This window comes from Daphnia pulex, chromosome 5, assembly GCF_021134715.1.
Source record: "Daphnia pulex isolate KAP4 chromosome 5, ASM2113471v1".
In the NCBI taxonomy this organism is placed as follows: domain Eukaryota; kingdom Metazoa; phylum Arthropoda; class Branchiopoda; order Diplostraca; family Daphniidae; genus Daphnia; species Daphnia pulex.
Genome location: NC_060021.1, coordinates 6499927 through 6526130, shown reverse-complemented (window position 1 = coordinate 6526130; position 26204 = coordinate 6499927). Strand labels below are relative to the sequence as shown.

The following is a 26204-nucleotide window of genomic DNA, read 5'->3' as shown; positions in this document are numbered from 1 at the left end:
ACCCGAGATGGATGGAAATGGAAGAGAAATGTTTGTGGTCATTCCCAGGGAAAGGAAAATGGTTTCAGGGCCGGCCATTTACGATGGAATGCTTCGATTGAGTTTCCTTTTGGAAGCTTGTCAACCAGGGGCCATACCCGATGCCAACCTTATCGCTGCCGTTCTCGATTTGGTAGGAAAAACAAAATTCCCACGCAAAGGATTTTGATTTGCATTTATTGATTTTTGTGTGTGTTTTTCTCTTTCCCTCTCTGTGCACGCAGCCACAATCACCGTCCGGTGATCGCTCGAGCCGCTTTTCTGTTCGAGTGCGCCCATTTTGTCAACCGCTGCAACCGCGGACAGTGGCCGTCTTGGATGAAGTTGAATTTGCCGTTCTATCGACCGTCGGGGCCTTTATCTAACCGTGGAACTCCATCAGGGCAGAGGCGAACGCACATTCTCCAACGATTGGGTGGTCGAATGTTTTTCTCCTGGGCCGAGGTTCGTTTTCCCTTAATTCCGCCCACTCGGATTTTTTCTCCCGAATCAATTTGTAATCCCCCCCACCCAAAATTGTTTTACAGGCAATCGGAGTCCGGTTGGAAGAAATTCTGATTGATGATGCGCTTTGTTGCGAAGACTACGACGCCCACGCCATGGATGAACAACGTCAACGAATTCTCATCGAGGACGAAGAGAATGAAGACTTTCTAGTTGAAGGTAATTGAGTTTTTTGTCGTTGAATAAATTATTCGTCATTCATAATTGATTGTCTTTTTATCATTTTCAAATTGTAGCGAGTGTTAACCCTTCCGGGCGAGACTTCCCCTGGCCATTACGTTTGGCTGCCTGTATGCTCCTCTATGAAATCACGGCTTTCCTGCGGGATTCCTACCGTCGCCTTCCCCGCTCCACGCGCGTTTCACTGCGGAGCAACGACGCCACCAGTAAAACGGGCGGCGGAAACAACACGGGCGGTAGCCTCATTGTCGCTTCCGGCTCTTCGTTTAATGAGCAAACACGCGGCGGCAATCCGGCTAGTGGCGGAGCTCCTTCCGGTGCCGTTGTCATTTCCAGTGGCGAATCTTTCACTCACCATTCAACCGGTGGAACGGGAGGATCGGGATCGTTAGCCTTGGCCACCACTTCCATCGCGACGCCGGCCAGCAATCCAGCAGGTGGACGACGTTGGAGTATGGCCCTGTCTTCCATGGGCCAGTCTCAGAATTCCGCTCAGAGTCTCCAATCCATCACCGGAGACGGGCATTCAATTGGCGGAGTTCCAGGGGAACGCAAAATCAGTTTCGTCCTTCACGAACCAGACGATGAATCGCTTGACAGCAGCAACACGACCCTCACGTTTCAGGTTTGTCATTTCATTTCCTGAATTTGTTACAGCAGTTTTGTAAAACCTAGACCAATTTCCAGGGGATGATGCGATGGAAGAGAAACGCAACCGACGGCTGGCTCAAGGACGGCCGTATCTACTCCGACGGAGCACCATGAGCAACACGGGATCTTTCAAGCGGAGGAGTAGGAGTTTGAAACTGAGACGGAGTCATCGCGAGTCCCGCCGCGGTGGCGACCAATCCGACGCCGAATCCATCAAGCGATCGGATTCGATCCGCTCGAAGCGAAAAGTCTCGTCGATATCGGATCGTAGTGACATCTCGGACGTACCGATGGATCACGACATCTCGGGGGAAGAGAGTCCCGGAATCCTCAGCGACGACGGCCAACACGAAAGTCCCAGCGACGGTGCAGCCGACATCGAGGAAGGAATCTCTACTCGTGGAATGCCTTGGCTCCGAGTAAAATGGATTTCCATAAGTTTAATGTGAACTTGTTCCGTGAGTTTTAAAAACTTTCTTTTCCATCCAGTCGGTTTTGTTGCTGTCCAATTCGTTCTACTACCAATGCCAACATCAACACGTGTGCCACCCCCGGTGCTTCCGCAGACAGAGCCGGGCCTGCAGCCGGATGCTGAGTAGCGTCCGGAAGATTTACGGCGACGAGCCGCAACACCAGGAAGTCGTGGAATTTCTGAGTTTCAGTAAAAAGTCTCGACATCACAAGGACCACGACAAAAAGGAAAAAGCCTCAAAAGGAGCCCAGAGCAGACCAGGATCTCCTTTGAGGCGAAGAGAAAGTGTCGCCAACAAGAAAGAAAGGTGAGGGATTGTCACAAAAGATTTTATTCGTGCGGGGGAAATATTGACGGGATTGTTAATGACAGATCCACCAACGATTTGCTGTCAAAGGCGAGTTCTTGCCACAGTTCATCGGCCACCTTGTCACGCAACCAAATCGAACACGACCAATGGGACCGCAACAAAGTCATGGGACTCCAGAGCAAACACTTTCCCAACGAAAGCGATGGCGACGAGAATAAATCCAAGAAAAAGGAGGATCACCCCATGGTGAAATACATCAAATTCCAGGTATAAAATCAACTGGAAAATTTTCGGCCAATTCCAGATGAATTATGAATGAATTCCCTTTGGATTCTTCTCAGGTGATGAATCTTTTCCAAGCTCCGCTATTGGTTCCCATCAAAAGTGCCACCATCATGAACGACGAGGCATTTCTCGACATTATCCCGATCGCCTGGGAACTGCTCCTGGACGTCCAAAAGGAAACGGTTGCCGCGGCTGCCGCCATGTTTATCCTGTCGGCCGTCCGCTGTCCGGAACCCATAACCCTCCTACTCAACGGAAGTTTGAGACATCCAGATCCAATTGAACGATTCAAAGCACTTCTCAAGTAACGTCTATTTATTAGGGCGAAATCAGGAAAGTTTAGTAACAGTCGTTTAATTTTTTATCCTAATGATCAGATTTCAAGTTTTATGGCGGTCGAGGTATCAAGTCTGGCCGCGGATGGAAGAAGGCGCTGCTCACTCATTCAAAGTGCCACCACATGCCATTGAGTTCACCTTGCCATCGCCCAGGATCGGTGTGGAATCTCTGCCGGTGGTCGATCCTCCCTGGATGCCACACGTCCGCACCAGAGTCCAGGAAGTCACGCTCAACCAAGACACGCACCGCTCGCTGGTGACGGCCACCAAGACGTGGAAGAAACAACAAACTGAACTGGTCGAATCGGCTCTCAAAGACGAAGAGGATCGCAAATGCAGCGAGCGGGAAAATTTCCGCATTAGCGCCGTTCCCGTCACGATCCAAGCGTCTTACGAACCGGCGCTTCATCACGTCGGAGCAGACGATCATGACGATGGTAGTAAATAGTTGAACACGTTTTTAAAAAAATTAACATTTTAAAAATTTGAAAAATGTTTTCCAAACAAATTTTAGCAGATGATGAAGCCCAACAGCAAAGCCGGACTTCTGGTCAGCCTTTACAATCGGCTCAGTTTCTTTTCCCGTCGTGTTTGTGCTCGGCTATCGTCCCCATCGTCGACCTTTTGGACGATTCCGTTCTAACGCCAGATGGCGTGGCCGTCTGCGATTTGGCTAATCAGGTATTGCCCGCCAGTTTTAAAAATCATTTTGAAAATAAAAATAATAATTTTCTGTTGAAAAAAAAATAAGGTACTGCATTCGTGTTTGGTGGAAGATACTGCCCTTTTCCTGCGCCACATCCTGGAACGATTGACTCGTGAAAAACAGGACGAGATGTTCGCTATTTTGCGCCGCCTTTTGCGCTTTGTTGCCTACCTGCCGCAACAGACGGCCTTCACTCTACACAATTATCTCATCGGCTACATCATGTTCTACGTCCGGACTCCGATGGAGGGCAGTCAGGATCTAGTCGGCAATGCCTTATCCTTGTTATCCATGGTGAGATTCGTATAAAACGACTCGATTGTTGTAGAAATGGAGAAATTGAATTTGAAATTTGTTTCATAGGTGGCGCCAAGTGTTCAGGGTTTGTTGTTTAAGGATCTCAAGCAGATTTTACGCAAGGAGCAATGCGATGCTTCGATCCTGATCACGGCCAACGTTCCATCTGCCAAGAAGATTGTGGTTCACGGGCCCAACGAATCCGATTCCGGCGCCATTCCGTCCCAGTTCCCCATCCAGGAAGACACGCAATTTTCGCAGATATTGCAAGAATCGCTCGATTTCTTTTCTATCGACGAGCACAGACAGCGCGAGTACTTCCTGGTCGACTACCGGACCAACCAGATCCACAATCCATCAGCGTACGTTCGGGATTTCATGCACAAGCTCAGCTGGGTGAAACTAATCCGACAAATGTTTGAAGCCATGGTGGGCAACTTTGCTTATTCGGGGGACATCCACCTCTTCATCAACGTGATCAACTTCATCAAGCGTTGGTCCTCTACTGTGAAGACGCCGTCTGCATGGCCACCTACATCAATGCCGGTCATCAGTTCCGCAACGTGTTCGAACCCATCTTCCTGGGAAGAGAAGTTGGAGTCGATGCCATTGAAACACTTTGCAGGGAATTTAGTGCTGGCCACCTAGAAAAGGAAATGATGGAAACTTTCATGCTTCTCAAAGAGCGAACCAACCTTACTGCAGTGGCAGCTGCTGTTTTCATTCTTGTGTACCGAAGGAAGTGTCAGCCAATCTCCATCAAGCAAATCTTGCCTGTTCTTAATGTTTCCCCTCCAGTCACACTGTACAAACTTGGCGCAATTCTGAAAAAAGTTGAAAGGCACCTCAAAGGGAATTTCCCCGCACTGCCTCAACCCTCGTTAGAATCAACAAGAACATCTGAAGCTGGAAGTTCAAGCTCAATCCCTGTAGTGTTCCATCATGCCCGTTCAGTTCTTCCTAAACTCAAAGTACAAGATCCTTTCCTACCGTCCGTGGAAATATCTGAACGGGTCTACAACATCACGGATAACATCGTTGCAGTCTTCGAGCGGCGCACCAAGCAAAGTTTCGACCGTCGCATCATAACGATCGCTGCAGGTTTCTTAGCATGGCAATCGTGTCATTATTATGACAAGAACTTTAACAGCAAAGTGCCATTCAAAGAACTCATCGAACCAAATAAGACAGGCTATTTTCAGAAATATTTGACGTTAACTTACCTTGACATCGGCGATGTAACTGCCAAACACATCAAAAGGAGTGTCTTGCAAATTTCGAAGGAATTGTTACCGCTCTTCCAACACATGACATGGATTGAGAAAGAGGGAAAAGGCACGGACGACATACCCAAATACCTTGGACGGATTTTGCAGTTCAAAGATGTTGCTATAGAGGCGTTGTTTCAGGAAGAAGAGACGGCAAGGATCAATGAGCCCATCACTGCACCTGTTATACCAAGAGGTTTATATTGTTTTTACTTCTCTTTTTTGAAATTGTCTCTTTTATCCTATGCCTTGGTTATAATGTTTTTATTTTTTCAATTTTTTTATCGGAAGAACTAACCGCGGAAGAAGAAGCGATCTTGGATGCGCCCGATTTGAATGAAAACGATTTGCCAGATGCTGAATTAAGCAAGTATTTTTTCTCAGAACGGGAACTGAATCCCTTGAACGTCAATCTATCGTTGTCTGCCGACTTGGATTCGGAACTCGCCGAGCCGAACAAGAAAGGAAAAAACAAACGTTCAAAGTCCAAACCCACCGTATAACCCCAAAAATGGCTTTTTTTTTCTTCGCGATCTTTTCAACTTTATTTTATTTTTTAATTTACAAAATTCCAAACTTTTGAAAAAATTCCCGACACTCTACCTTTTGTTATTTTCCGTACTTTTGTTACCGTCTGAACTGAACGCTTGGTTACTCAGCATGGAGAATATATTTTTCTAGAGAAAGGACGAAATTAAAAAAAAAAAAACAGCTGCAAATGTGTTTGTGAACGGGAATCCCAGCCATTTACTTTAACTTTTAAGGAGTCAAGCATCCGCTCTTCTTCCAACTTTTTTCGTCCTTTATTTCGACATGACGTTTTCTCTTCCTCTTCTTCCTGTGTTTTTTTTTCTTCTGTTCAGAGCCTCTTCTTTTCACTTTCGCTCATTTCACCAGGTTGTTTAGGTTTCTTTAGCATGTTGTTTCATGATCTTGGTCTCGCTGGCTGCGAGTATGCCCAATCAGCTTATATGCCTGAACTCGGTCCGGAGATGAATGATCAACGGCATCAACAAAGACATGCCCTACCGTCGGCCAATTACACCTATACTTCAAAGCACTACACAGAAGCTCCTAAATACTACACCGAGGAACCATAGTACTACACCACACCTGTGCCGACATATTTAAGTAAACTTCAAGTATTCCTGTTGTGGAAAAACGATTAAATGTCTAAATAGGGTAGATATGGTCATCAGATGAACCGCAGTGTCTACTCTGCACCTGAATCCTACTACACAACGTCGGCTACGTATTATTCTCCTCCACCGACCACAACTTCCTGCTTCCTACTACCCAGTAAGCCCCGTTCGGAAACTAATCAAGAGTTTTGTCTTAAACAAATGTTTTGGATTTACAGGTTGATTATGGTTATAATGCCCAGAAGAAAAGGCAGACTCCTCAGGCTCCAGAATATTATGCTACGACTCCTTGTTATTGTCCACCAGCAACGACACCGGCGTCGTACTACCAGGTAAGGTTATCATAAGTATAAATGTGTTAAAGTCGCTAAAACATTCTGTGGTTTCTAGGAGTCATACCCGACTGTTGCCCCGTACACTACAACTGTTGTCGTTTACTACGCTTACTACCCTACTGAGACCTATACTACCACAGTTGCATATGCCGCGCGTAGCTAGTACTCGCCTCCGGTCTACACCACAGTTGCGCCGTATGTTTAACCAGTCTACTACGCCAATCCTGCTACAGTTTACTACACCACAGCTGCTCCTGCCTATTACACCGAGCCCAGTTACTACACCACCGAGGTTTACACCACAACCTACGCCGCTCCAAGCTACTATGCTCCTCCGGTTCACTACTCCTGCTCCGGTCTAGTATACCATGGAAGTTTATACCACAACCTATGCTGCTCCAAGCTACTATGCTCCTCCAGCTTACACCGAGGCTCCGTATTACACCACTGCTGCACCGGTCTACTACACCGAGGCTCCTTACTACACCACCACAACTGCCGCCCCTGTATACTACACTGAGGCTCCTACTACACTGCTGCTCCAGTTTACTACACTGAAGCTCCTTACTACACAACTGCTGCTCCGGTTTACTACACCGAGGCTCCTTATTATACAACGGCTGTCCCTGCCTACTACTCTGAACCGACCTACTACACAACTGAGGCGTACACCACAACCACAGCAGCATAAAAATACGAAGCTCCCACTTACGCTCCACCTAGCAATTATTCTCCTCCAGTCTATGCGTCTATTAATAGCTCTAAAATGTAAAACTTTTTACCCTGGAATTGTTATTTCGAATATCTTTTTCAGAGAATCTTTATGTTAATAGTCATAGATTATGTTATTGCCATCGGTATTAACTTATGGTGATTGTATTCAAAACTTAAGGAGAGATCCAGCTGTTCAGTCATGTCAAGTAATTAGACAAACATTTAATCAACTTAGAACTGAAAGCTTATAGATTCATGGAAACGTGGCCTCTCCGATATTAGTAGGAAGACCCAGAATTTCCTTTACTACATGATGGCGACCGTTACTGCTGAGTACGGCTTAACCGTTGTGATCTTCGTTGATCTTCAGTCGGAAGTGTGGTATAATTTTGCTAGACATTGTTTTAAATTGTTGTACTTATTGCAGTGACCGTGACTCTCCCCAGGTGAAATAGTCAAAATGAACAGTTGAGACTCGTTATTCTCCAAAGGTCCTACTTCAGCGCTGTGAAAGAGGATGGGTCCTTCCTGTTTTGGTATATTGATTAATGGAAATTTTAAATTTAACTTTTCTGATATTTTATATTTTTACTTGTTTCACTGATGTTGACGCAAAATCCGTGAGCAGATCCGGTTCCTCTGTCACGAAGAATGGCCTGAGTGTCGACCAAATTCCGAGCGCTAAGCCGCGCTAAGCATCGCCCTTGTCAGGAAATGATCGGCACGAAGTGAATCGGGCCACCTCTTCCACCTGTGGTTGCTGGAAACGGACAAGGATCCGCTGTCGCTCAGCTCCATGGGATTGATTGAGATCCGCGTCGGGATGGACGAGGCCGGATCGAATGACGTCCAGTCTCAGGTGGCTATCCGTTTTCAGTAATACGCCACCTATCGATCACGTCCAACTGGGTGAGAATCCCCCGATTTCAGAACGCTCCCTCCGTCAAAGATCCGCTATTCAAATCTGTCACACTAAAAAGTATTTGACCGGAATTAGTTAGTTTGAATTTAAATTTAAGCCCGTTTTTTCATCAAATTAACCAAAGTTTTGCCGCTAGATGGCCTGTGTTATTTTTTTTTGCGCTAGTCGTACATGGTTGGACGATAGTGGATGATTACAAATAACATTCTATTAGACATTCGTATAGCCTAATGGCTAAGGCGTCTGAACAAGCAGTTTAACATGGTGAAATCTATAGTACGCCCGCCCGTATACCTTTCTGCAGTTGTACCTTGGGGTGGTTAGAGGCTGTATTAATACGAAACGTGGTATCTGTCTATCCGACGATATACTTTCGAAATCGCAGGGAAATAAGATTTGAATCCTGTGACATAAAGTTCGGGTTATTGTAGATGAACAGTGATTGGATAAATTATCGTTTTTTAATTATCATTTAGATTTAAAATTTATTTCCAAATAGAAATCTTCAAAAACATATTTTATAGAGTTGTAAGATTTTAAAATATATTTTAATTTTATATAGTTTGTTTCACAGAAGATGTCGGGGACGAATCTGAGTCATCCATGCCAGTTGTTCAATACCTGTTACGCGCAAAAGTTTTTATAAATTCATATTCATTTTTTTATTGTCTATAATAGTAGGCTATAACTGAGAGGTGGGAGCGTTTTTTAGCCTGGAAAAAATATAGTTTCTATCGGGATGCTGTTCGTGATCCAGCAGGTTGATGAGCGTCAAGATGCCCAAGTTGGAGTTGATTTTGAAGGCTCCGTACGGCCATTGGTTTGTCAAAGTGTATTACTGGATGGGCTTTGGCAGCAACAGCAACATTCCAATACCAACAACATGCACCAAAAAGATTCGTGATCCCGATGGTCAACGCTCTGGATCGACGGATAGACGCAACCAATCGTGGCCGAATGCTAAACAGCCGAATGCCAACGCAAGCTCCCCAGAGTCCCATGCGTTACCAAAATGCTTAACGTGTTAAGTAATCTTAAAGTAGGCCTACTGAAAAAGGGGTAAAATAAATATCCTAAAGCTGCTATGCATAAATCGTGTAAAACCCAAAGACTAGGACTATTAGCCATTAATATTTTGATCCGTTTTAATCACCATCAGTATCAGAAAAATCCTATCAGAAGAACTAGTAACCCTGACAACGTAAATTCTAACCGCATCACTAAATATACTTTATCAAAAGCAAAATCTCGGCTTAAGTTCCAAAACATCAAAATAATATAAGCAATCTAGAAAACTTAACATCCAAACATTCAGTTGGAGCCTCACTTAACTGCACCTAAAAATAATTAAAAAAACTAGCAGCGCGTTTACTTCCGGTGAGACCATTATAAAATCTTTGACCATTGATGCGAAAAAAAATAATACTACCATACACTTGCCCGTTCAAACACATCTACTAGATCTCTAGATCTAGATGTCATCTAGAGAAAGCATGAAGCAAATTTCACTTACCAGCAGGAGTGTGTGCTGCTGTCTCTGCATTGGAATTTCGATGATTTTTCTTCTTCAACTTCAACCCATTCTCCGGTTTGCCGGAGCACATAAATGGTTGCAGGAAGGCGGATGTTCTGTTATCTGTCCATTGGCCGCCAAACTGCCGTTCCCGTATTCCGGCAAACAGCATAGTTAACTGGAAATCGAAAATAAAATGACAGTGATTGTATATAGACTTTTTTAGAACAATCGCCGACTTTCAATGATAAATTCACACCAGTTCTCTCAAATATATTTACCAATACATTTATAAATTACCCTAGGCTACGGTAAGATATAAAATGCTTGACAACAGCCAGTAGCCTACTTGGCGAAATCAATAAATTGAAACTTAACAGCCCACAAAACAAAACTCAAATGTGACCTTAAAATGAATAGACATTTTTGAATGCGGTGATGTTTGAAAAATTGACCATAAGGGAGTCACAACTATTAAAATGTGCTGAAACTTTCACCTCACATGGCTACTTTTTCTTATATAGTCGATGGTCAAGGTTGTCTATGCTGCCAAGGCAGAATCAAACTTTTTGTTTTCTGAACTGGCGGTCAAAATTAGAAAACCAAATGAATTAAAAAAATACACGCCCTACTTTGCTTTGAAATAGCAAGGAGAGAGAGCATCCGCCATTGTGTGTGTGTAGGGCTTGTTATACTAATTATCGCTTGAACATGTAATGTATACGATAATTCCATAGTATAGCAATGGGTTGGGTGGTATGCACTGGGTCACCACGGCCAGCTCTAGTCTACGGTTTACATAAGATAATACGTCTCAGGATATACGGATCTGAATCTAGCACAAATATCCCTCACATAATCGCATTTATCAAGAGGTTGCCCACATGATACACCCGGCGGTATATCATGACACGGCCAACATTAGTTGTCGGTGGAAACCATGCGTTTATGATCACTGAAGATATACGTCTAGCCCGTATAGAGCGCTGCGCCCAACTTTTGCTACACACATTCATTCAACACGACGGAACAAGGCATTTTAGGACACTTTGCTCTGCCAGATAAACAGCGCCAGTTTCCGATTACTCCACATTTCATTCGCCTTTTGCGCTGAGGATTATTGGACGAAACATCCCTCAGCAACTCTCCCGAGTTCCCTCTCCAGCACGGGGGTCGGGGTAGATATTACATCTGATGCCACAGTGGCGCCATAGTGGGTATATAGCCAAACAACAATGTTATACCAGGGGTTCGAACCCTGGTCTCAAAGTGCACCTCTGCACTTATCCCCAATTAGGCCTAACGCCTTAACCAATACACCCACTCACCCCATGTTTATATGTAATAACTATACATAATTATAAAATCAAAAAGAAAATGTTTTTAAATTTCAGCATTTCAGCCATTTCAGCAGACATGTGTATCGATGATTAATCGATACTAGTAAAATTTTAACACACATCGTGAAAAAAAATCTGCGATTAATTTAAAAAGATGCACACGTCCAAAGTGTTCTGGCAATAGTCGATGGCCGCCGACCCACATCCTATTCTGGCAGTTAATTGTGCAACTTCATTTTTCTTAATTTCTTTTTTTTTCCAACTTAATTGAATTTTGGTAGAAATTCTTTCAGTTATTCCTTGAATTCAATATTTTTGCCACTTAACTTTATTCATAAAAATGTTTAGTTCCTATTTCGCCCTAAAAAATATGGCCGCCCGACCCGAATAGATTTTAATTGAGTACCTAATTAAATTTTTGAAAATATTACCGCCAGCTGGCTACTTTATAAGCGACTGCTGACTGCGAACTAGTGAAAAAAGGTGATATTAAAAATAATGCTGAAGAAACATTTAACAAATGCTATGGTATTAGGCTAATTAAGCTTCTTTTTTCGGCGTACTTTTATCCGCTTTTATCGGGAATAATATTAACACTGGCAGTATTCGTTAACTTCTTCTGGCTTATTTAATTCTCTCTCTTTCACCTTCTTTCACCTTTTCTCCTTTTGATAATTTTCGACATAACAAGATCAAGATTCCCTACCACACTTTTGTGATTTTGGCATCAACAGTGGTCCCTCTAACTGATAGACATATTTGACATCTTCTGTTTTCCGCTGTTTTCATTTCTTTCGAAAATAGGAAAAAGTAGATAGGTGAGACGCGAGAGCTCTGCTGGTCGGGAGTAAACAACAATGACAATAAGGATGAGAGCCAATATATAAAATTGTTGAAACAGAGCTGCACCCTGCCTTCATGAATAATCAAGCAAAAATATACACAGTGAAAGGACGGCGAGCGAGTCTCACACACGAAAACACTCGATAGAGATTCCCGACTCTCGGGATTTTTCCGAGCCAGCTTCACCTGCTAAACTCTAAAAATAATCACTCAACACGCCGCGAATGATACATCACGAATGTGTACAGCGCGTATGTACGGGTAGTATTATTGTTATGTCTCCGAGCACGTGAATCTCACACGTCTGGACGACAAAATGGAGCTTCTTTTTTCTACAATGTCAAAGTTTCTAAGGTAAGTGGGGGGAGAAATCGCTTACCTGGATGAAGAGAAAGACGAGTGAACTGGGCTGTGGCTTTCGTTCAAGTGGCAGGGCTCGGTGGAACGTGAGTTTTATCAGTTGGGAGAAAAAAGAAGGGCTCGCTAGCTGGCTGGCTGGCGGCTTCTACACCCAGTCGTATAACTACACAGACTGCCGATAACTTTTTGCTTCTCGTGTGCTTTGATCCTCCTGACTTTCATCATAGGTTTCCTCTTTCGACCAAAGTTCTCATTCTTTCTCTTTCTCTCTTCCTGGACGTAGGGTTTTTATACATTCCTCTTTTTTTTACACTCCCTTTTGATTATTTGTTCGGTGACTTGAGCAGACTCGTGACGCAGCTAAAGCGGGAATACGACACCATCGGTCCACACACACACACACAAAACCTTTCATTGAACAACCTCCAGTCTCTCTGGTGCTGCTCAGTACAGTAACACCAGCGACTTCATTTTAAAAAGAAAAGAAAAGATAAAGTATTTAAATAGATAAGGGAACAAATCTAGCGGATCTAATTTATTCCAACAAGCAGAAGCTTGATTAGCTCATTCATTTCTAGCCTTCATGAACGATCGCCTCACGACGTGCTGTCATTTCGATCATTGTCTCGTTCAATAGTTTTTTTATTTTCATAATAACGATATTTTCCTGGAGCTTTTTATTATTTTCCTGTGTATTTATTTACCTTTTTAGCATTCAAGAATTATTCCTTGACGAAATTTAGAAATCTAGCAACTCTGCACTACAATTCAAGTCCGATAGACAACAGCTGGTATCGATACCTTATTTGTTATTTCAACTGTCTTGGATGAAAACATGAAATCCAAAATGAAAACATGTTAGGTTAATAACAACAGTCAGTAGAAAACAGAATCGGGAAAAAAGAAATACTTTTTACGTCAAAAATCGACATATCAAAGGCAAGCGAGTGTTTTAGAGGAAAGCTATTGAGAAGAAGACAGAATAGAAAGCAACTTTTTGCGATTTGTCAGTTTTGTCTTCAAGTAGCTACGCAGTTCTCTTGTATTTCTTGACCATTAGAATCACATTTGTCTTTCTATAGTGAACAAACGAAAAATGTCTGACTCTGAGAAAGCTAAAGTGAAAGATGGAAACCTCCCAGCTAGTGAGTATTGTTTCTGTTCCAAGTCAGTTCCTGTTGTTGCTATGTTATGTCATGGTTACATGCAAGTTTATGTTGTTTTGCATCGGAATGTTTCAATTTATCTACAACCTGTTCTTTGTTACTGGTACATTGATTGTGATGTTTATCTCTTTTTGCAGTGAATGTTGGAGAAACAAGGATTCCACTTTCAAACCATCACGAAAAAAAAGCTGTGGCACCTAAAGTTATTGAAGTGACTGAAGAGTTTGAAAAGTCTGAAGAGTTGGAAGAGTCTGAAGATAACGAGAGGTAAAAAACTCCATTTCCTTAAATTTCACACGACTACATTTAATTATTTTTTCAGGTGCAAGACTGTGGTAATTTCTGGAGCACGGGTCAAAGGAAAAAAGGTTTTCTCTCCCAAAGCTTCCATCTTCCTGGGAGCACAGTCTGAATTGAATGCTGGACTCGTAGTGGAAGTTGGAGGAAATAAGGTTCCACTTCCAAAACATCGCAAAGGAAAAGCGGAGGCACGTAAATTTGTTAAAGAGTCTGAAGAGTCCAAAGGATCTGAAGAGAAAGAGAGGTAAAAACCCTAATTTCCTTGAACTTCACATGACTACATTTTTTTTTTAGGCTTGAAACTGATGTGGTGATTTCTGAAGCACGAATCAAAGGAAAGGAGGTTTTCTCTCCCAAGTCTCCCACCTTACTGGGAACAAAAGCTGAGTTGGATCTTGGACTCAAAGTGAAAGTTGGAGGAAAAAAGCTTCCAAAACATCCCAAAGGAAAAGCTGAGGCACTTAAAGTTGTTAAAGAGTCCGAAGAGTCTGAAGAAGAAGAGAGGTAAAAACCCAGATTTCCTTGAATTTTAGATGACTACATTTACAAATTTTTCAGGCCCAAGTCTGTGGTTTCTGGAGCACGGGTCCAGGGAAAGCAGGTTTTATCTTCCAAGGCTTCCATCTTCCTGGGAAGAGAAGAAGGAGTAGATACCATCGAAACACTCTGCAGGGCATTTAATGCTGAACACCTAAAAAACCATATGCTGGATATTTTTCAAGATCTCAAAGGACGTCGCAACCTTACAACAGCGGCAGCTGCTGTCTTCATCTTTGTATATCGAAAAGAGAAGGGCATTTCCATCAAGCAAATTGCACCTGTTCTAAATGTAACCCCTCCGGTTACTCATTATCAACTTGGCGCTACTCTGAAAAAACTAGAAAGGTACCTCAAAGAGTTGCCTGAACCGCCTCAACTCACAAACAAATCAACAACCACATGTGAAGCTGGAAGTTCAAGATCCATCCCTGTAGTTCTCCACCATGCCCGTTCAGTTCTACCCAGCCTTAGAATCCACGATCCTTTCAAGTCGTCTGTGGAAATAACTGAACGGGTCTACAACATCACAAACAACATCGTTTCAATTTTTGATCGGCGGACCAAGCAAAGTTTCGACCGTCGCATCATCACCATCGCCGCAGGCTTCCTAGCATGGCAATCATGTCATTATTATGACAAGAACTTCAACAGCGAAGTGCCATTCAAAGAACTCATCGAACCAAATAAGAAAGGCTATTTTCAGAAGTATTTGACGTTAACTAACCTTGACATCGGCGATGGAACTGCCAACCACATCAAAAGGAGTGTCTTACAAATTTCGAAGGAATTGTTACCGCTCTTCCAACACATGACTTGGATTGAGAAAGAGGGTAAATGCACTAACGACATACCCAAGTATCTGGAGCAAATCTTTCAATTCCAAGATATTGCTATTGAAGCGTTGTACCAGGAAGAAGAGACGGCAAGGATCAATGAGCCCATCACTGCACCTGTTATACCAAGAGGTTTATATTGTTTTAACTTCTCTTTTTTGAAATTGTCTCTTTTATCCTACGCCTTGGTTATAATGTTTTTATTTTTTCAATTTTTTTATCGGAAGAACTAACCGCGGAAGAAGAAGCGATCTTGGATGCGCCCGATTTGAATGAAAACGATTTGCCAGATGCTGAATTACGCAAGTATTTTTTCTCAGAACGGGAACTGAATCCCTTGAACGTCAGTCTATCGTTGTCTGCCGACTTGGATTCGGAACTCGCCGAGCCGAACAAGAAAGGAAAAAAGAAACGATCGAAGTCTAAACCCACCGTTTAACCCCAAAGATGGCTTTTTTTGTCGCAATCTTTTCAACTTTATTTTATTGTTTAATTTACAAAATTCCAAACTTTTGAAAAAATTCCCGACACTCTCCCTTTTGTTATTTTCCGTACTTTTGTTACCGTCTGAACTGAACGCTTGGTTACTCAGCATGGAGAATATATTTTTCTAGAGAAAGGACGAAATTAAAAAAAAAAAAACAGCTGCAAATGTGTTTGTGAAGGGGAATCCCAGCCATTTACTTTAACTTTAAGGAGTCAAGCATCCGCTCTTCTTCCAACTTTTTTCGTCCTTTATTTCGACATGACGTTTTCTCTTCCTCTTCTTCCTGTGTTTTTTTTTCTTCTGTTCAGAGCCTCTTCTTTTCACTTTCGCTCGTTTCACCAGGTTATTTAGGTTTCTTTAGCATGTTGTTTCATGATCTTGGTCTCGCTGGCTGCGAGTATGCCCAATCAGCTTATATGCCTGAACTCGGTCCGGAGATGAATGATCAACGGCATCAACAAAGACATGCCCTACCGTCGGCCAATTACACCTATACTTCAAACTTTCAAAGCACTACACAGAAGCTCCTAAATACTATACCGAGGAACCATAGTACTACACCACACCTGTGCCGACATATTTAAGTAAACTTCAAGTATTCCTGTTGTGGAAAAACGATTAAATGTCTAAATAGGGTAGATATGGTCATCAGATGAACCGCAGTGTCTACTCCGCACCTGAATCCTACTACACAACGTCGGCTACGTATTATTCTCCTCCACCGACCACAACTTCCTGCTTCCTACTACCCAGTAAGCCCCGTTCGGAAACTAATCAAGAGTTTTGTCTTAAACAATTGTTTTGGATTTACAGGTTGATTATGGTTATAATGCCCAGAAGAAAAGGCAGACTCCTCAGGCTCCAGCATATTATGCTACGACTCCTTGTTATTGTCCACCAGCAACAACACCGGCGTCGTACTATCAGGTAAGGTTATCATAAGTATAAATGTGTTAAAGTCGCTAAAACATTCTGTGGTTTCTAGGAGTCATACCCGACTGTTGCCCCGTACACTACAACTGTTGTCGTTTTCTACGCTTACTACCCTACTGAGACCTACTATACTACCACAGTTGCATATGCCGCGCGTAGCTAGTACTCGCCTCCGGTCTACACCACAGTTGCGCCGTATGTTTAACCAGTCTACTACGCCAATCCTGCTATAGTTTACTACACCACAGCTGCTCCTGCCTATTACACCGAGCCCAGTTACTACACCACCAAGGTTTACACCACAACCTACGCCGCTCCAAGCTACTATGCTCCTCCGGTTCACTACTCCTGCTCCGGTCTAGTATACCATGGAAGTTTATACCACAACCTATGCTGCTCCAAGCTACTATGCTCCTCCAGCTTACACCGAGGCTCCGTATTACACCACTGCTGCACCGGTCTACTACACCGAGGCTCCTTACTACACCACCACAACTGCCGCCCCTGTATACTACACTGAGGCTCCTGCTACACTGCTGCTCCAGCTTACTACACTGAAGCTCCTTACTACACAACTGCTGATCCGGTTTACTACACCGAGGCTCCTTATTATACAACGGCTGCCCCTGCCTACTACTCTGAACCGGCCTACTACACAACTGAAGCGTACACCACAACCACAGCAGCATAAAAATACGAAGCCCCCACTTGTCGTTGGAACTTCAACGAAAACAACCACACTAGAACCCCAATATTTTATCAAAAATACCCGACAATACTACGCGACAATAGAACTCCAATAATTTGAGCTGTGACTGAGCAACCAACTTAGGATTCAAAAACTCATTACCAGATGTCGCTAGTGTTGCCCTTGTTGTTGTTACATCGTTAAACGAGCCAAAATGGCCGAAACAAATTGTAGCTTATTTATACTTATATTCCTGTGATTCAATTACCAAATTGAACTTCGTATCTGATTCGTATCTGACTTCCTTTTGTTTATACTGTACCAACTTATTTCTTTCAAATTCTAGATGCATTATGCATACATGCATACTGTCAGTCACTTTCCATCCAATAGACCCATGCTGTCAGAAGCCTAAAGGCTAAAACTAATGTTTGATACCCACAGGTAGTGGAATACAAATGTGCCGAGATAAGGTATTTCCCCATTTTTACTGCTACCACAGACTACGAATTCGTAGTCTTTTTGCTACTAGACCATTACAATTCATATTTTCTTATAACATAGGTATCCTTCCGTGTGAACCATAGGATCTTTTCTGAATCTTGCAATTTTTGATGGCGTGCCCTGCAACAGCATGTTTGTTGTCATTCATTTGTTTACTTCTGTTTAGAAGGCAACCCAGCTAAAGGATAGGTAAGTTTTATTTCTCGATAAGTAAATTTGTGTAAATTTGAAAATAATATGAGAATTTCCTTGTCCCATTCCCACTTAGAGTTTCAGAGACATGAAGCATGTGAAGTGAATATCCTGCCATTTGTATGAACGTGGTACCAGATCTGCTTGATGAAAGTCAAATGCCTTGCTAAATTCATCACCCATAGGATAAGGGTAAGCATCAATACCACCTATTACCACACTACTGCAATACTTCATGATTCATACACTTTCTTTAGCATCAGGAGATGTATCTCAACATTTGGAGTAATGCTGTTGGTTGCTGTGAATTTCATTTTTACGTTTTTTTCATCATAACAATTCAGTTTGCTTCTTAGAAAAGGTAAGGATTGATCTGCTTTTTTCATTGTTATATTTTCATTAATGTATCATTTTTTTTTACAGAGCACGCAGTTTCTTTATGGAATGGTGTGGTCCTGGCACGGACATTCTTGTGCCAATGCTGACCTTTGTCCATGACCGAAGAAGGACTTCCACCAACATTCTTCTCCACACTTATCTTTGTGACGCATGCTCATCTAGCTTTACTGCTTCTAAACACAATTTGTTTGACTTCACTGGCGACTTCGCGAGTTTCTGGACCACTTCAGTGATCACCTCCGTCCGCTCTTACACACCTGCAGTCACTCACCACAGGATTATGCCCAGGTACCCAACAATTGACTTATTTTTCGTAGGTTATCTAATAATAGTCTAGTTGCGTTAAACTCTGTCTGTGTAATACTTTCCAAATTCAGGGCCTTCTTACGCGCAAACGAAGTTTTACTTGGGCGTTTCTTTTTTCTAACGCTAGATGGCTTTTCGATAATTTTAGCTGTCAAAACAGTCAATTTCCGTTACTTTGAACATCTTTTTAAGCATTAATCGACAGTTATTTTGTTGAAATATTTAGTGAAAACTGACGATAACTATTCCAGCAACAAAGCTCACCTGTTAAATTTTCGATAACTGATTTTTTTTCTACTTCTGGTTTTCTCATTTCAGTCAGTAGTTCAGTAAATATTCATTCGAAGCACAAAAAAACCACATATTTGTGATCCTCGTCAAATTTGTGGTAAAGTTCATGTTTTTATTTGTACGTACGCGTACTTCCGGTTTTGAGAATTATCCTGAACTATACTACTGAACGACTCCCGTTTGGGAGTCGAACAAACTGGAACGAGTTACGTGCCCAATTTCGGTTCCCCTCGGACCATCGAAGGACACGTCATCAATTGCATCTTCAAACCGTTCGTCACCCGACTCACGGCCTCGTTGAAATTCCTCAAGTCATCCGAGAATGTCGTAAGTGTTTTTGATCCTGATACATTTCATCGAAATTGTTTGGCTTCATAATAATTGATTTGGTTTAAGGCGCTGTATTGCGATGTTCGCCAATTGCTGGCCTACATCAAAGACGTCCACGGCGGAATCTTCCGGCGGGTGTTGCTCAGTGGACTGTTGGATTCGGCCGCACGTTGGAACAACCGCAAGACACTCCGCCCGAAAACAGTGGCTATTTCAAGTATAAGAAACCGAGAAATTCATTCAAATTTATTCCAAAATTCAATTGTTTTTCCCCCCAGGGATTGTTTGCAATCGACAGGAGACGACTGTCACTTTCTTCGTCGTGGACGAAACGACTTCGGAAAAGAACCGGAAGGGCAAAAAGAATGCGAGGTAAGTACTTGACTCGAGGGTATTTTTTCTCTCTTTCCTTGAAAGCCTATTGATTTTCCCGGCGGCCGTGGTGCCGTAACGCGATATTGTGGATCGAGTACTTACTAACGCTCGTCTTTGATGGGTGGTGGTTAACACAGTGAAATGGATGGCTGGAGTGACGAAAGGAATTTGATACGCAAAGGCTCGGTGGTTCACGCACTCGCCCTCTCTGCCCAGAGGTTCAGGGAGAAGGAACCCAAAGTGAAGCAGCGCTTCCCTGTCATCAGCAACCGTAGCAGCCGGAAGAGTTCCCAAAAACTCGGAATAGGTGAGTGAGAGAGAGAGAGATCATAATCGAGTTGTTATGTGACTGGCGTTATTTATTCTCTTTTATTTTGAAAAGTTGGTTGGATGCGCAAGGATCGTCGGTGTCAAGGGCCCAACAGCCAAGGGGCTGGTGAAGAGCCGCTGGATGTCGCCCAAGCCGTAGCTCCTTCTTTGTTGAAATTGCAGCAGAGAGGAACGGGCAGCAAGTGAGTCTCTCGTCCGCGTTTCTGTTTTTCGTTTCATCTCCGTCGCCATTTTAATGACGTTATTATTCGCTTTGTAGTAATGTGGGCGTCACCTTACAAAAGGCCCGCCGGCGAGTGGAACATCATTTAACGCGGATCGGTTTTGGCAAGAGCCGACGGCAAATCATCAGCCGTGAAGCGACACCAGGTGAGTTTGAATAGAAGAAAAAAATGAAATCGATACCTTTTCATTTCTTTTTTTACGACTTTTTTTGATTTCTTTTCAAAAGATCAGAGTCGGCGGAATTCACCCGAGATGGATGGAAATGGAAGAGAAATGTTTGTGGTCATTCCCAGGGAAAGGAAAATGGTTTCAGGGCCGGCCATTTACGATGGAATGCTTCGATTGAGTTTCCTTTTGGAAGCTTGTCAACCAGGGGCCATACCCGATGCCAACCTTATCGCTGCCGTTCTCGATTTGGTAGGAAAAACAAAATTCCCACGCAAAGGATTTTGATTTGCATTTATTGATTTTTGTGTGTGTTTTTCTCTTTCCCTCTCTGTGCACGCAGCCACAATCACCGTCCGGTGATCGCTCGAGCCGCTTTTCTGTTCGAGTGCGCCCATTTTGTCAACCGCTGCAACCGCGGACAGTGGCCGTCTTGGATGAAGTTGAATTTGCCGTTCTATCGACCGTCGGGGCCTTTATCTAACCGTGGAACTCCATCAGGGCAGAGGCGAACGCACATTCTCCAACGATTGGGTGGTCGAATGTTTTTCTCCTGGGCCGAGGTTCGTTTTCCCTTAATTCCGCCCACTCGGATTTTTTCTCCCGAATCAATTTGTAATCCCCCCCACCCAAAATTGTTTTACAGGCAATCGGAGTCCGGTTGGAAGAAATTCTGATTGATGATGCGCTTTGTTGCGAAGACTACGACGCCCACGCCATGGATGAACAACGTCAACGAATTCTCATCGAGGACGAAGAGAATGAAGACTTTCTAGTTGAAGGTAATTGAGTTTTTTGTCGTTGAATAAATTATTCGTCATTCATAATTGATTGTCTTTTTATCATTTTCAAATTGTAGCGAGTGTTAACCCTTCCGGGCGAGACTTCCCCTGGCCATTACGTTTGGCTGCCTGTATGCTCCTCTATGAAATCACGGCTTTCCTGCGGGATTCCTACCGTCGCCTTCCCCGCTCCACGCGCGTTTCACTGCGGAGCAACGACGCCACCAGTAAAACGGGCGGCGGAAACAACACGGGCGGTAGCCTCATTGTCGCTTCCGGCTCTTCGTTTAATGAGCAAACACGCGGCGGCAATCCGGCTAGTGGCGGAGCTCCTTCCGGTGCCGTTGTCATTTCCAGTGGCGAATCTTTCACTCACCATTCAACCGGTGGAACGGGAGGATCGGGATCGTTAGCCTTGGCCACCACTTCCATCGCGACGCCGGCCAGCAATCCAGCAGGTGGACGACGTTGGAGTATGGCCCTGTCTTCCATGGGCCAGTCTCAGAATTCCGCTCAGAGTCTCCAATCCATCACCGGAGACGGGCATTCAATTGGCGGAGTTCCAGGGGAACGCAAAATCAGTTTCGTCCTTCACGAACCAGACGATGAATCGCTTGACAGCAGCAACACGACCCTCACGTTTCAGGTTTGTCATTTCATTTCCTGAATTTGTTACAGCAGTTTTGTAAAACCTAGACCAATTTCCAGGGGATGATGCGATGGAAGAGAAACGCAACCGACGGCTGGCTCAAGGACGGCCGTATCTACTCCGACGGAGCACCATGAGCAACACGGGATCTTTCAAGCGGAGGAGTAGGAGTTTGAAACTGAGACGGAGTCATCGCGAGTCCCGCCGCGGTGGCGACCAATCCGACGCCGAATCCATCAAGCGATCGGATTCGATCCGCTCGAAGCGAAAAGTCTCGTCGATATCGGATCGTAGTGACATCTCGGACGTACCGATGGATCACGACATCTCGGGGGAAGAGAGTCCCGGAATCCTCAGCGACGACGGCCAACACGAAAGTCCCAGCGACGGTGCAGCCGACATCGAGGAAGGAATCTCTACTCGTGGAATGCCTTGGCTCCGAGTAAAATGGATTTCCATAAGTTTAATGTGAACTTGTTCCGTGAGTTTTAAAAACTTTCTTTTCCATCCAGTCGGTTTTGTTGCTGTCCAATTCGTTCTACTACCAATGCCAACATCAACACGTGTGCCACCCCCGGTGCTTCCGCAGACAGAGCCGGGCCTGCAGCCGGATGCTGAGTAGCGTCCGGAAGATTTACGGCGACGAGCCGCAACACCAGGAAGTCGTGGAATTTCTGAGTTTCAGTAAAAAGTCTCGACATCACAAGGACCACGACAAAAAGGAAAAAGCCTCAAAAGGAGCCCAGAGCAGACCAGGATCTCCTTTGAGGCGAAGAGAAAGTGTCGCCAACAAGAAAGAAAGGTGAGGGATTGTCACAAAAGATTTTATTCGTGCGGGGGAAATATTGACGGGATTGTTAATGACAGATCCACCAACGATTTGCTGTCAAAGGCGAGTTCTTGCCACAGTTCATCGGCCACCTTGTCACGCAACCAAATCGAACACGACCAATGGGACCGCAACAAAGTCATGGGACTCCAGAGCAAACACTTTCCCAACGAAAGCGATGGCGACGAGAATAAATCCAAGAAAAAGGAGGATCACCCCATGGTGAAATACATCAAATTCCAGGTATAAAATCAACTGGAAAATTTTCGGCCAATTCCAGATGAATTATGAATGAATTCCCTTTGGATTCTTCTCAGGTGATGAATCTTTTCCAAGCTCCGCTATTGGTTCCCATCAAAAGTGCCACCATCATGAACGACGAGGCATTTCTCGACATTATCCCGATCGCCTGGGAACTGCTCCTGGACGTCCAAAAGGAAACGGTTGCCGCGGCTGCCGCCATGTTTATCCTGTCGGCCGTCCGCTGTCCGGAACCCATAACCCTCCTACTCAACGGAAGTTTGAGACATCCAGATCCAATTGAACGATTCAAAGCACTTCTCAAGTAACGTCTATTTATTAGGGCGAAATCAGGAAAGTTTAGTAACAGTCGTTTAATTTTTTATCCTAATGATCAGATTTCAAGTTTTATGGCGGTCGAGGTATCAAGTCTGGCCGCGGATGGAAGAAGGCGCTGCTCACTCATTCAAAGTGCCACCACATGCCATTGAGTTCACCTTGCCATCGCCCAGGATCGGTGTGGAATCTCTGCCGGTGGTCGATCCTCCCTGGATGCCACACGTCCGCACCAGAGTCCAGGAAGTCACGCTCAACCAAGACACGCACCGCTCGCTGGTGACGGCCACCAAGACGTGGAAGAAACAACAAACTGAACTGGTCGAATCGGCTCTCAAAGACGAAGAGGATCGCAAATGCAGCGAGCGGGAAAATTTCCGCATTAGCGCCGTTCCCGTCACGATCCAAGCGTCTTACGAACCGGCGCTTCATCACGTCGGAGCAGACGATCATGACGATGGTAGTAAATAGTTGAACACGTTTTTAAAAAAATTAACATTTTAAAAATTTGAAAAATGTTTTCCAAACAAATTTTAGCAGATGATGAAGCCCAACAGCAAAGCCGGACTTCTGGTCAGCCTTTACAATCGGCTCAGTTTCTTTTCCCGTCGTGTTTGTGCTCGGCTATCGTCCCCATCGTCGACCTTTTGGACGATTCCGTTCTAACGCCAGATGGCGTGGCCGTCTGCGATTTGGCTAATCAGGTATTGCCCGCCAGTTTTAAAAATCATTTTGAAAATAAAAATAATAATTTTCTGTTGAAAAAAAAATAAGGTACTGCATTCGTGTTTGGTGGAAGATACTGCCCTTTTCCTGCGCCACATCCTGGAACGATTGACTCGTGAAAAACAGGACGAGATGTTCGCTATTTTGCGCCGCCTTTTGCGCTTTGTTGCCTACCTGCCGCAACAGACGGCCTTCACTCTACACAATTATCTCATCGGCTACATCATGTTCTACGTCCGGACTCCGATGGAGGGCAGTCAGGATCTAGTCGGCAATGCCTTATCCTTGTTATCCATGGTGAGATTCGTATAAAACGACTCGATTGTTGTAGAAATGGAGAAATTGAATTTGAAATTTGTTTCATAGGTGGCGCCAAGTGTTCAGGGTTTGTTGTTTAAGGATCTCAAGCAGATTTTACGCAAGGAGCAATGCGATGCTTCGATCCTGATCACGGCCAACGTTCCATCTGCCAAGAAGATTGTGGTTCACGGGCCCAACGAATCCGATTCCGGCGCCATTCCGTCCCAGTTCCCCATCCAGGAAGACACGCAATTTTCGCAGATATTGCAAGAATCGCTCGATTTCTTTTCTATCGACGAGCACAGACAGCGCGAGTACTTCCTGGTCGACTACCGGACCAACCAGATCCACAATCCATCAGCGTACGTTCGGGATTTCATGCACAAGCTCAGCTGGGTGAAACTAATCCGACAAATGTTTGAAGCCATGGTGGGCAACTTTGCTTATTCGGGGGACATCCACCTCTTCATCAACGTGATCAACTTCATCAAGCGTTGGTCCTCTACTGTGAAGACGCCGTCTGCATGGCCACCTACATCAATGCCGGTCATCAGTTCCGCAACGTGTTCGAACCCATCTTCCTGGGAAGAGAAGTTGGAGTCGATGCCATTGAAACACTTTGCAGGGAATTTAGTGCTGGCCACCTAGAAAAGGAAATGATGGAAACTTTCATGCTTCTCAAAGAGCGAACCAACCTTACTGCAGTGGCAGCTGCTGTTTTCATTCTTGTGTACCGAAGGAAGTGTCAGCCAATCTCCATCAAGCAAATCTTGCCTGTTCTTAATGTTTCCCCTCCAGTCACACTGTACAAACTTGGCGCAATTCTGAAAAAAGTTGAAAGGCACCTCAAAGGGAATTTCCCCGCACTGCCTCAACCCTCGTTAGAATCAACAAGAACATCTGAAGCTGGAAGTTCAAGCTCAATCCCTGTAGTGTTCCATCATGCCCGTTCAGTTCTTCCTAAACTCAAAGTACAAGATCCTTTCCTACCGTCCGTGGAAATATCTGAACGGGTCTACAACATCACGGATAACATCGTTGCAGTCTTCGAGCGGCGCACCAAGCAAAGTTTCGACCGTCGCATCATAACGATCGCTGCAGGTTTCTTAGCATGGCAATCGTGTCATTATTATGACAAGAACTTTAACAGCAAAGTGCCATTCAAAGAACTCATCGAACCAAATAAGACAGGCTATTTTCAGAAATATTTGACGTTAACTTACCTTGACATCGGCGATGTAACTGCCAAACACATCAAAAGGAGTGTCTTGCAAATTTCGAAGGAATTGTTACCGCTCTTCCAACACATGACATGGATTGAGAAAGAGGGAAAAGGCACGGACGACATACCCAAATACCTTGGACGGATTTTGCAGTTCAAAGATGTTGCTATAGAGGCGTTGTTTCAGGAAGAAGAGACGGCAAGGATCAATGAGCCCATCACTGCACCTGTTATACCAAGAGGTTTATATTGTTTTTACTTCTCTTTTTTGAAATTGTCTCTTTTATCCTATGCCTTGGTTATAATGTTTTTATTTTTTCAATTTTTTTATCGGAAGAACTAACCGCGGAAGAAGAAGCGATCTTGGATGCGCCCGATTTGAATGAAAACGATTTGCCAGATGCTGAATTAAGCAAGTATTTTTTCTCAGAACGGGAACTGAATCCCTTGAACGTCAATCTATCGTTGTCTGCCGACTTGGATTCGGAACTCGCCGAGCCGAACAAGAAAGGAAAAAACAAACGTTCAAAGTCCAAACCCACCGTATAACCCCAAAAATGGCTTTTTTTTTCTTCGCGATCTTTTCAACTTTATTTTATTTTTTAATTTACAAAATTCCAAACTTTTGAAAAAATTCCCGACACTCTACCTTTTGTTATTTTCCGTACTTTTGTTACCGTCTGAACTGAACGCTTGGTTACTCAGCATGGAGAATATATTTTTCTAGAGAAAGGACGAAATTAAAAAAAAAAAAACAGCTGCAAATGTGTTTGTGAACGGGAATCCCAGCCATTTACTTTAACTTTTAAGGAGTCAAGCATCCGCTCTTCTTCCAAC

At 43.9% G+C, this 26204-nt stretch overlaps 4 protein-coding genes and 2 long non-coding RNA genes across 6 annotated transcripts; 5 read left to right on the top strand and 1 right to left on the bottom strand.

The window, feature by feature from the left end:
* The first annotated feature begins 29 nt into the window (after window positions 1–29).
* LOC124193659 (protein unc-80 homolog) lies at window positions 30–4559 on the top strand. Its single transcript, XM_046587583.1, has 12 exons — window positions 30–172; window positions 264–483; window positions 567–702; window positions 780–1349; window positions 1411–1793; window positions 1864–2153; window positions 2219–2423; window positions 2498–2745; window positions 2819–3216; window positions 3294–3460; window positions 3531–3779; window positions 3849–4559. Exons 1-12 carry the CDS (start codon window positions 141–143, stop codon window positions 4428–4430), a joined length of 3480 nt encoding a protein of 1159 aa, XP_046443539.1. The 5' UTR covers window positions 30–140; the 3' UTR covers window positions 4431–4559.
* Window positions 4560–6269: 1710 nt separating this feature from the next.
* On the top strand, window positions 6270–6609 carry LOC124193661. The gene is made up of 3 exons (XR_006874385.1): window positions 6270–6349; window positions 6411–6524; window positions 6583–6609. It is a non-coding gene; the product is annotated as an uncharacterized LOC124193661 (long non-coding RNA).
* Window positions 6610–7367: 758 nt separating this feature from the next.
* LOC124193663 lies at window positions 7368–9854 on the bottom strand. Its single transcript, XR_006874387.1, has 3 exons — window positions 9677–9854; window positions 7834–8213; window positions 7368–7769 (listed from the first exon to the last, which is right to left on the bottom strand). It is a non-coding gene; the product is annotated as an uncharacterized LOC124193663 (long non-coding RNA).
* Window positions 9855–14278: 4424 nt separating this feature from the next.
* LOC124193658 lies at window positions 14279–15848 on the top strand. Its single transcript, XM_046587582.1, has 2 exons — window positions 14279–15190; window positions 15286–15848. Exons 1-2 carry the CDS (start codon window positions 14389–14391, stop codon window positions 15495–15497), a joined length of 1014 nt encoding a protein of 337 aa, XP_046443538.1. The 5' UTR covers window positions 14279–14388; the 3' UTR covers window positions 15498–15848.
* A 2443-nt stretch (window positions 15849–18291) lies between these two features.
* LOC124194822 lies at window positions 18292–19668 on the top strand. Its single transcript, XM_046589207.1, has 5 exons — window positions 18292–18549; window positions 19004–19185; window positions 19255–19405; window positions 19467–19560; window positions 19606–19668. The coding sequence occupies exons 1-5, from the start codon at window positions 18302–18304 to the stop codon at window positions 19666–19668; spliced, it is 738 nt and encodes a 245-aa protein (XP_046445163.1). The 5' UTR covers window positions 18292–18301.
* Window positions 19669–20392: 724 nt separating this feature from the next.
* LOC124193716 (protein unc-80 homolog) lies at window positions 20393–25903 on the top strand. The gene is made up of 13 exons (XM_046587686.1): window positions 20393–20535; window positions 20627–20846; window positions 20930–21065; window positions 21143–21712; window positions 21774–22156; window positions 22227–22516; window positions 22582–22786; window positions 22861–23108; window positions 23182–23579; window positions 23657–23823; window positions 23894–24142; window positions 24212–25609; window positions 25705–25903. Exons 1-12 carry the CDS (start codon window positions 20504–20506, stop codon window positions 24791–24793), a joined length of 3480 nt encoding a protein of 1159 aa, XP_046443642.1. The 5' UTR covers window positions 20393–20503; the 3' UTR covers window positions 24794–25609; window positions 25705–25903.
* Window positions 25904–26204: the final 301 nt, after the last annotated feature.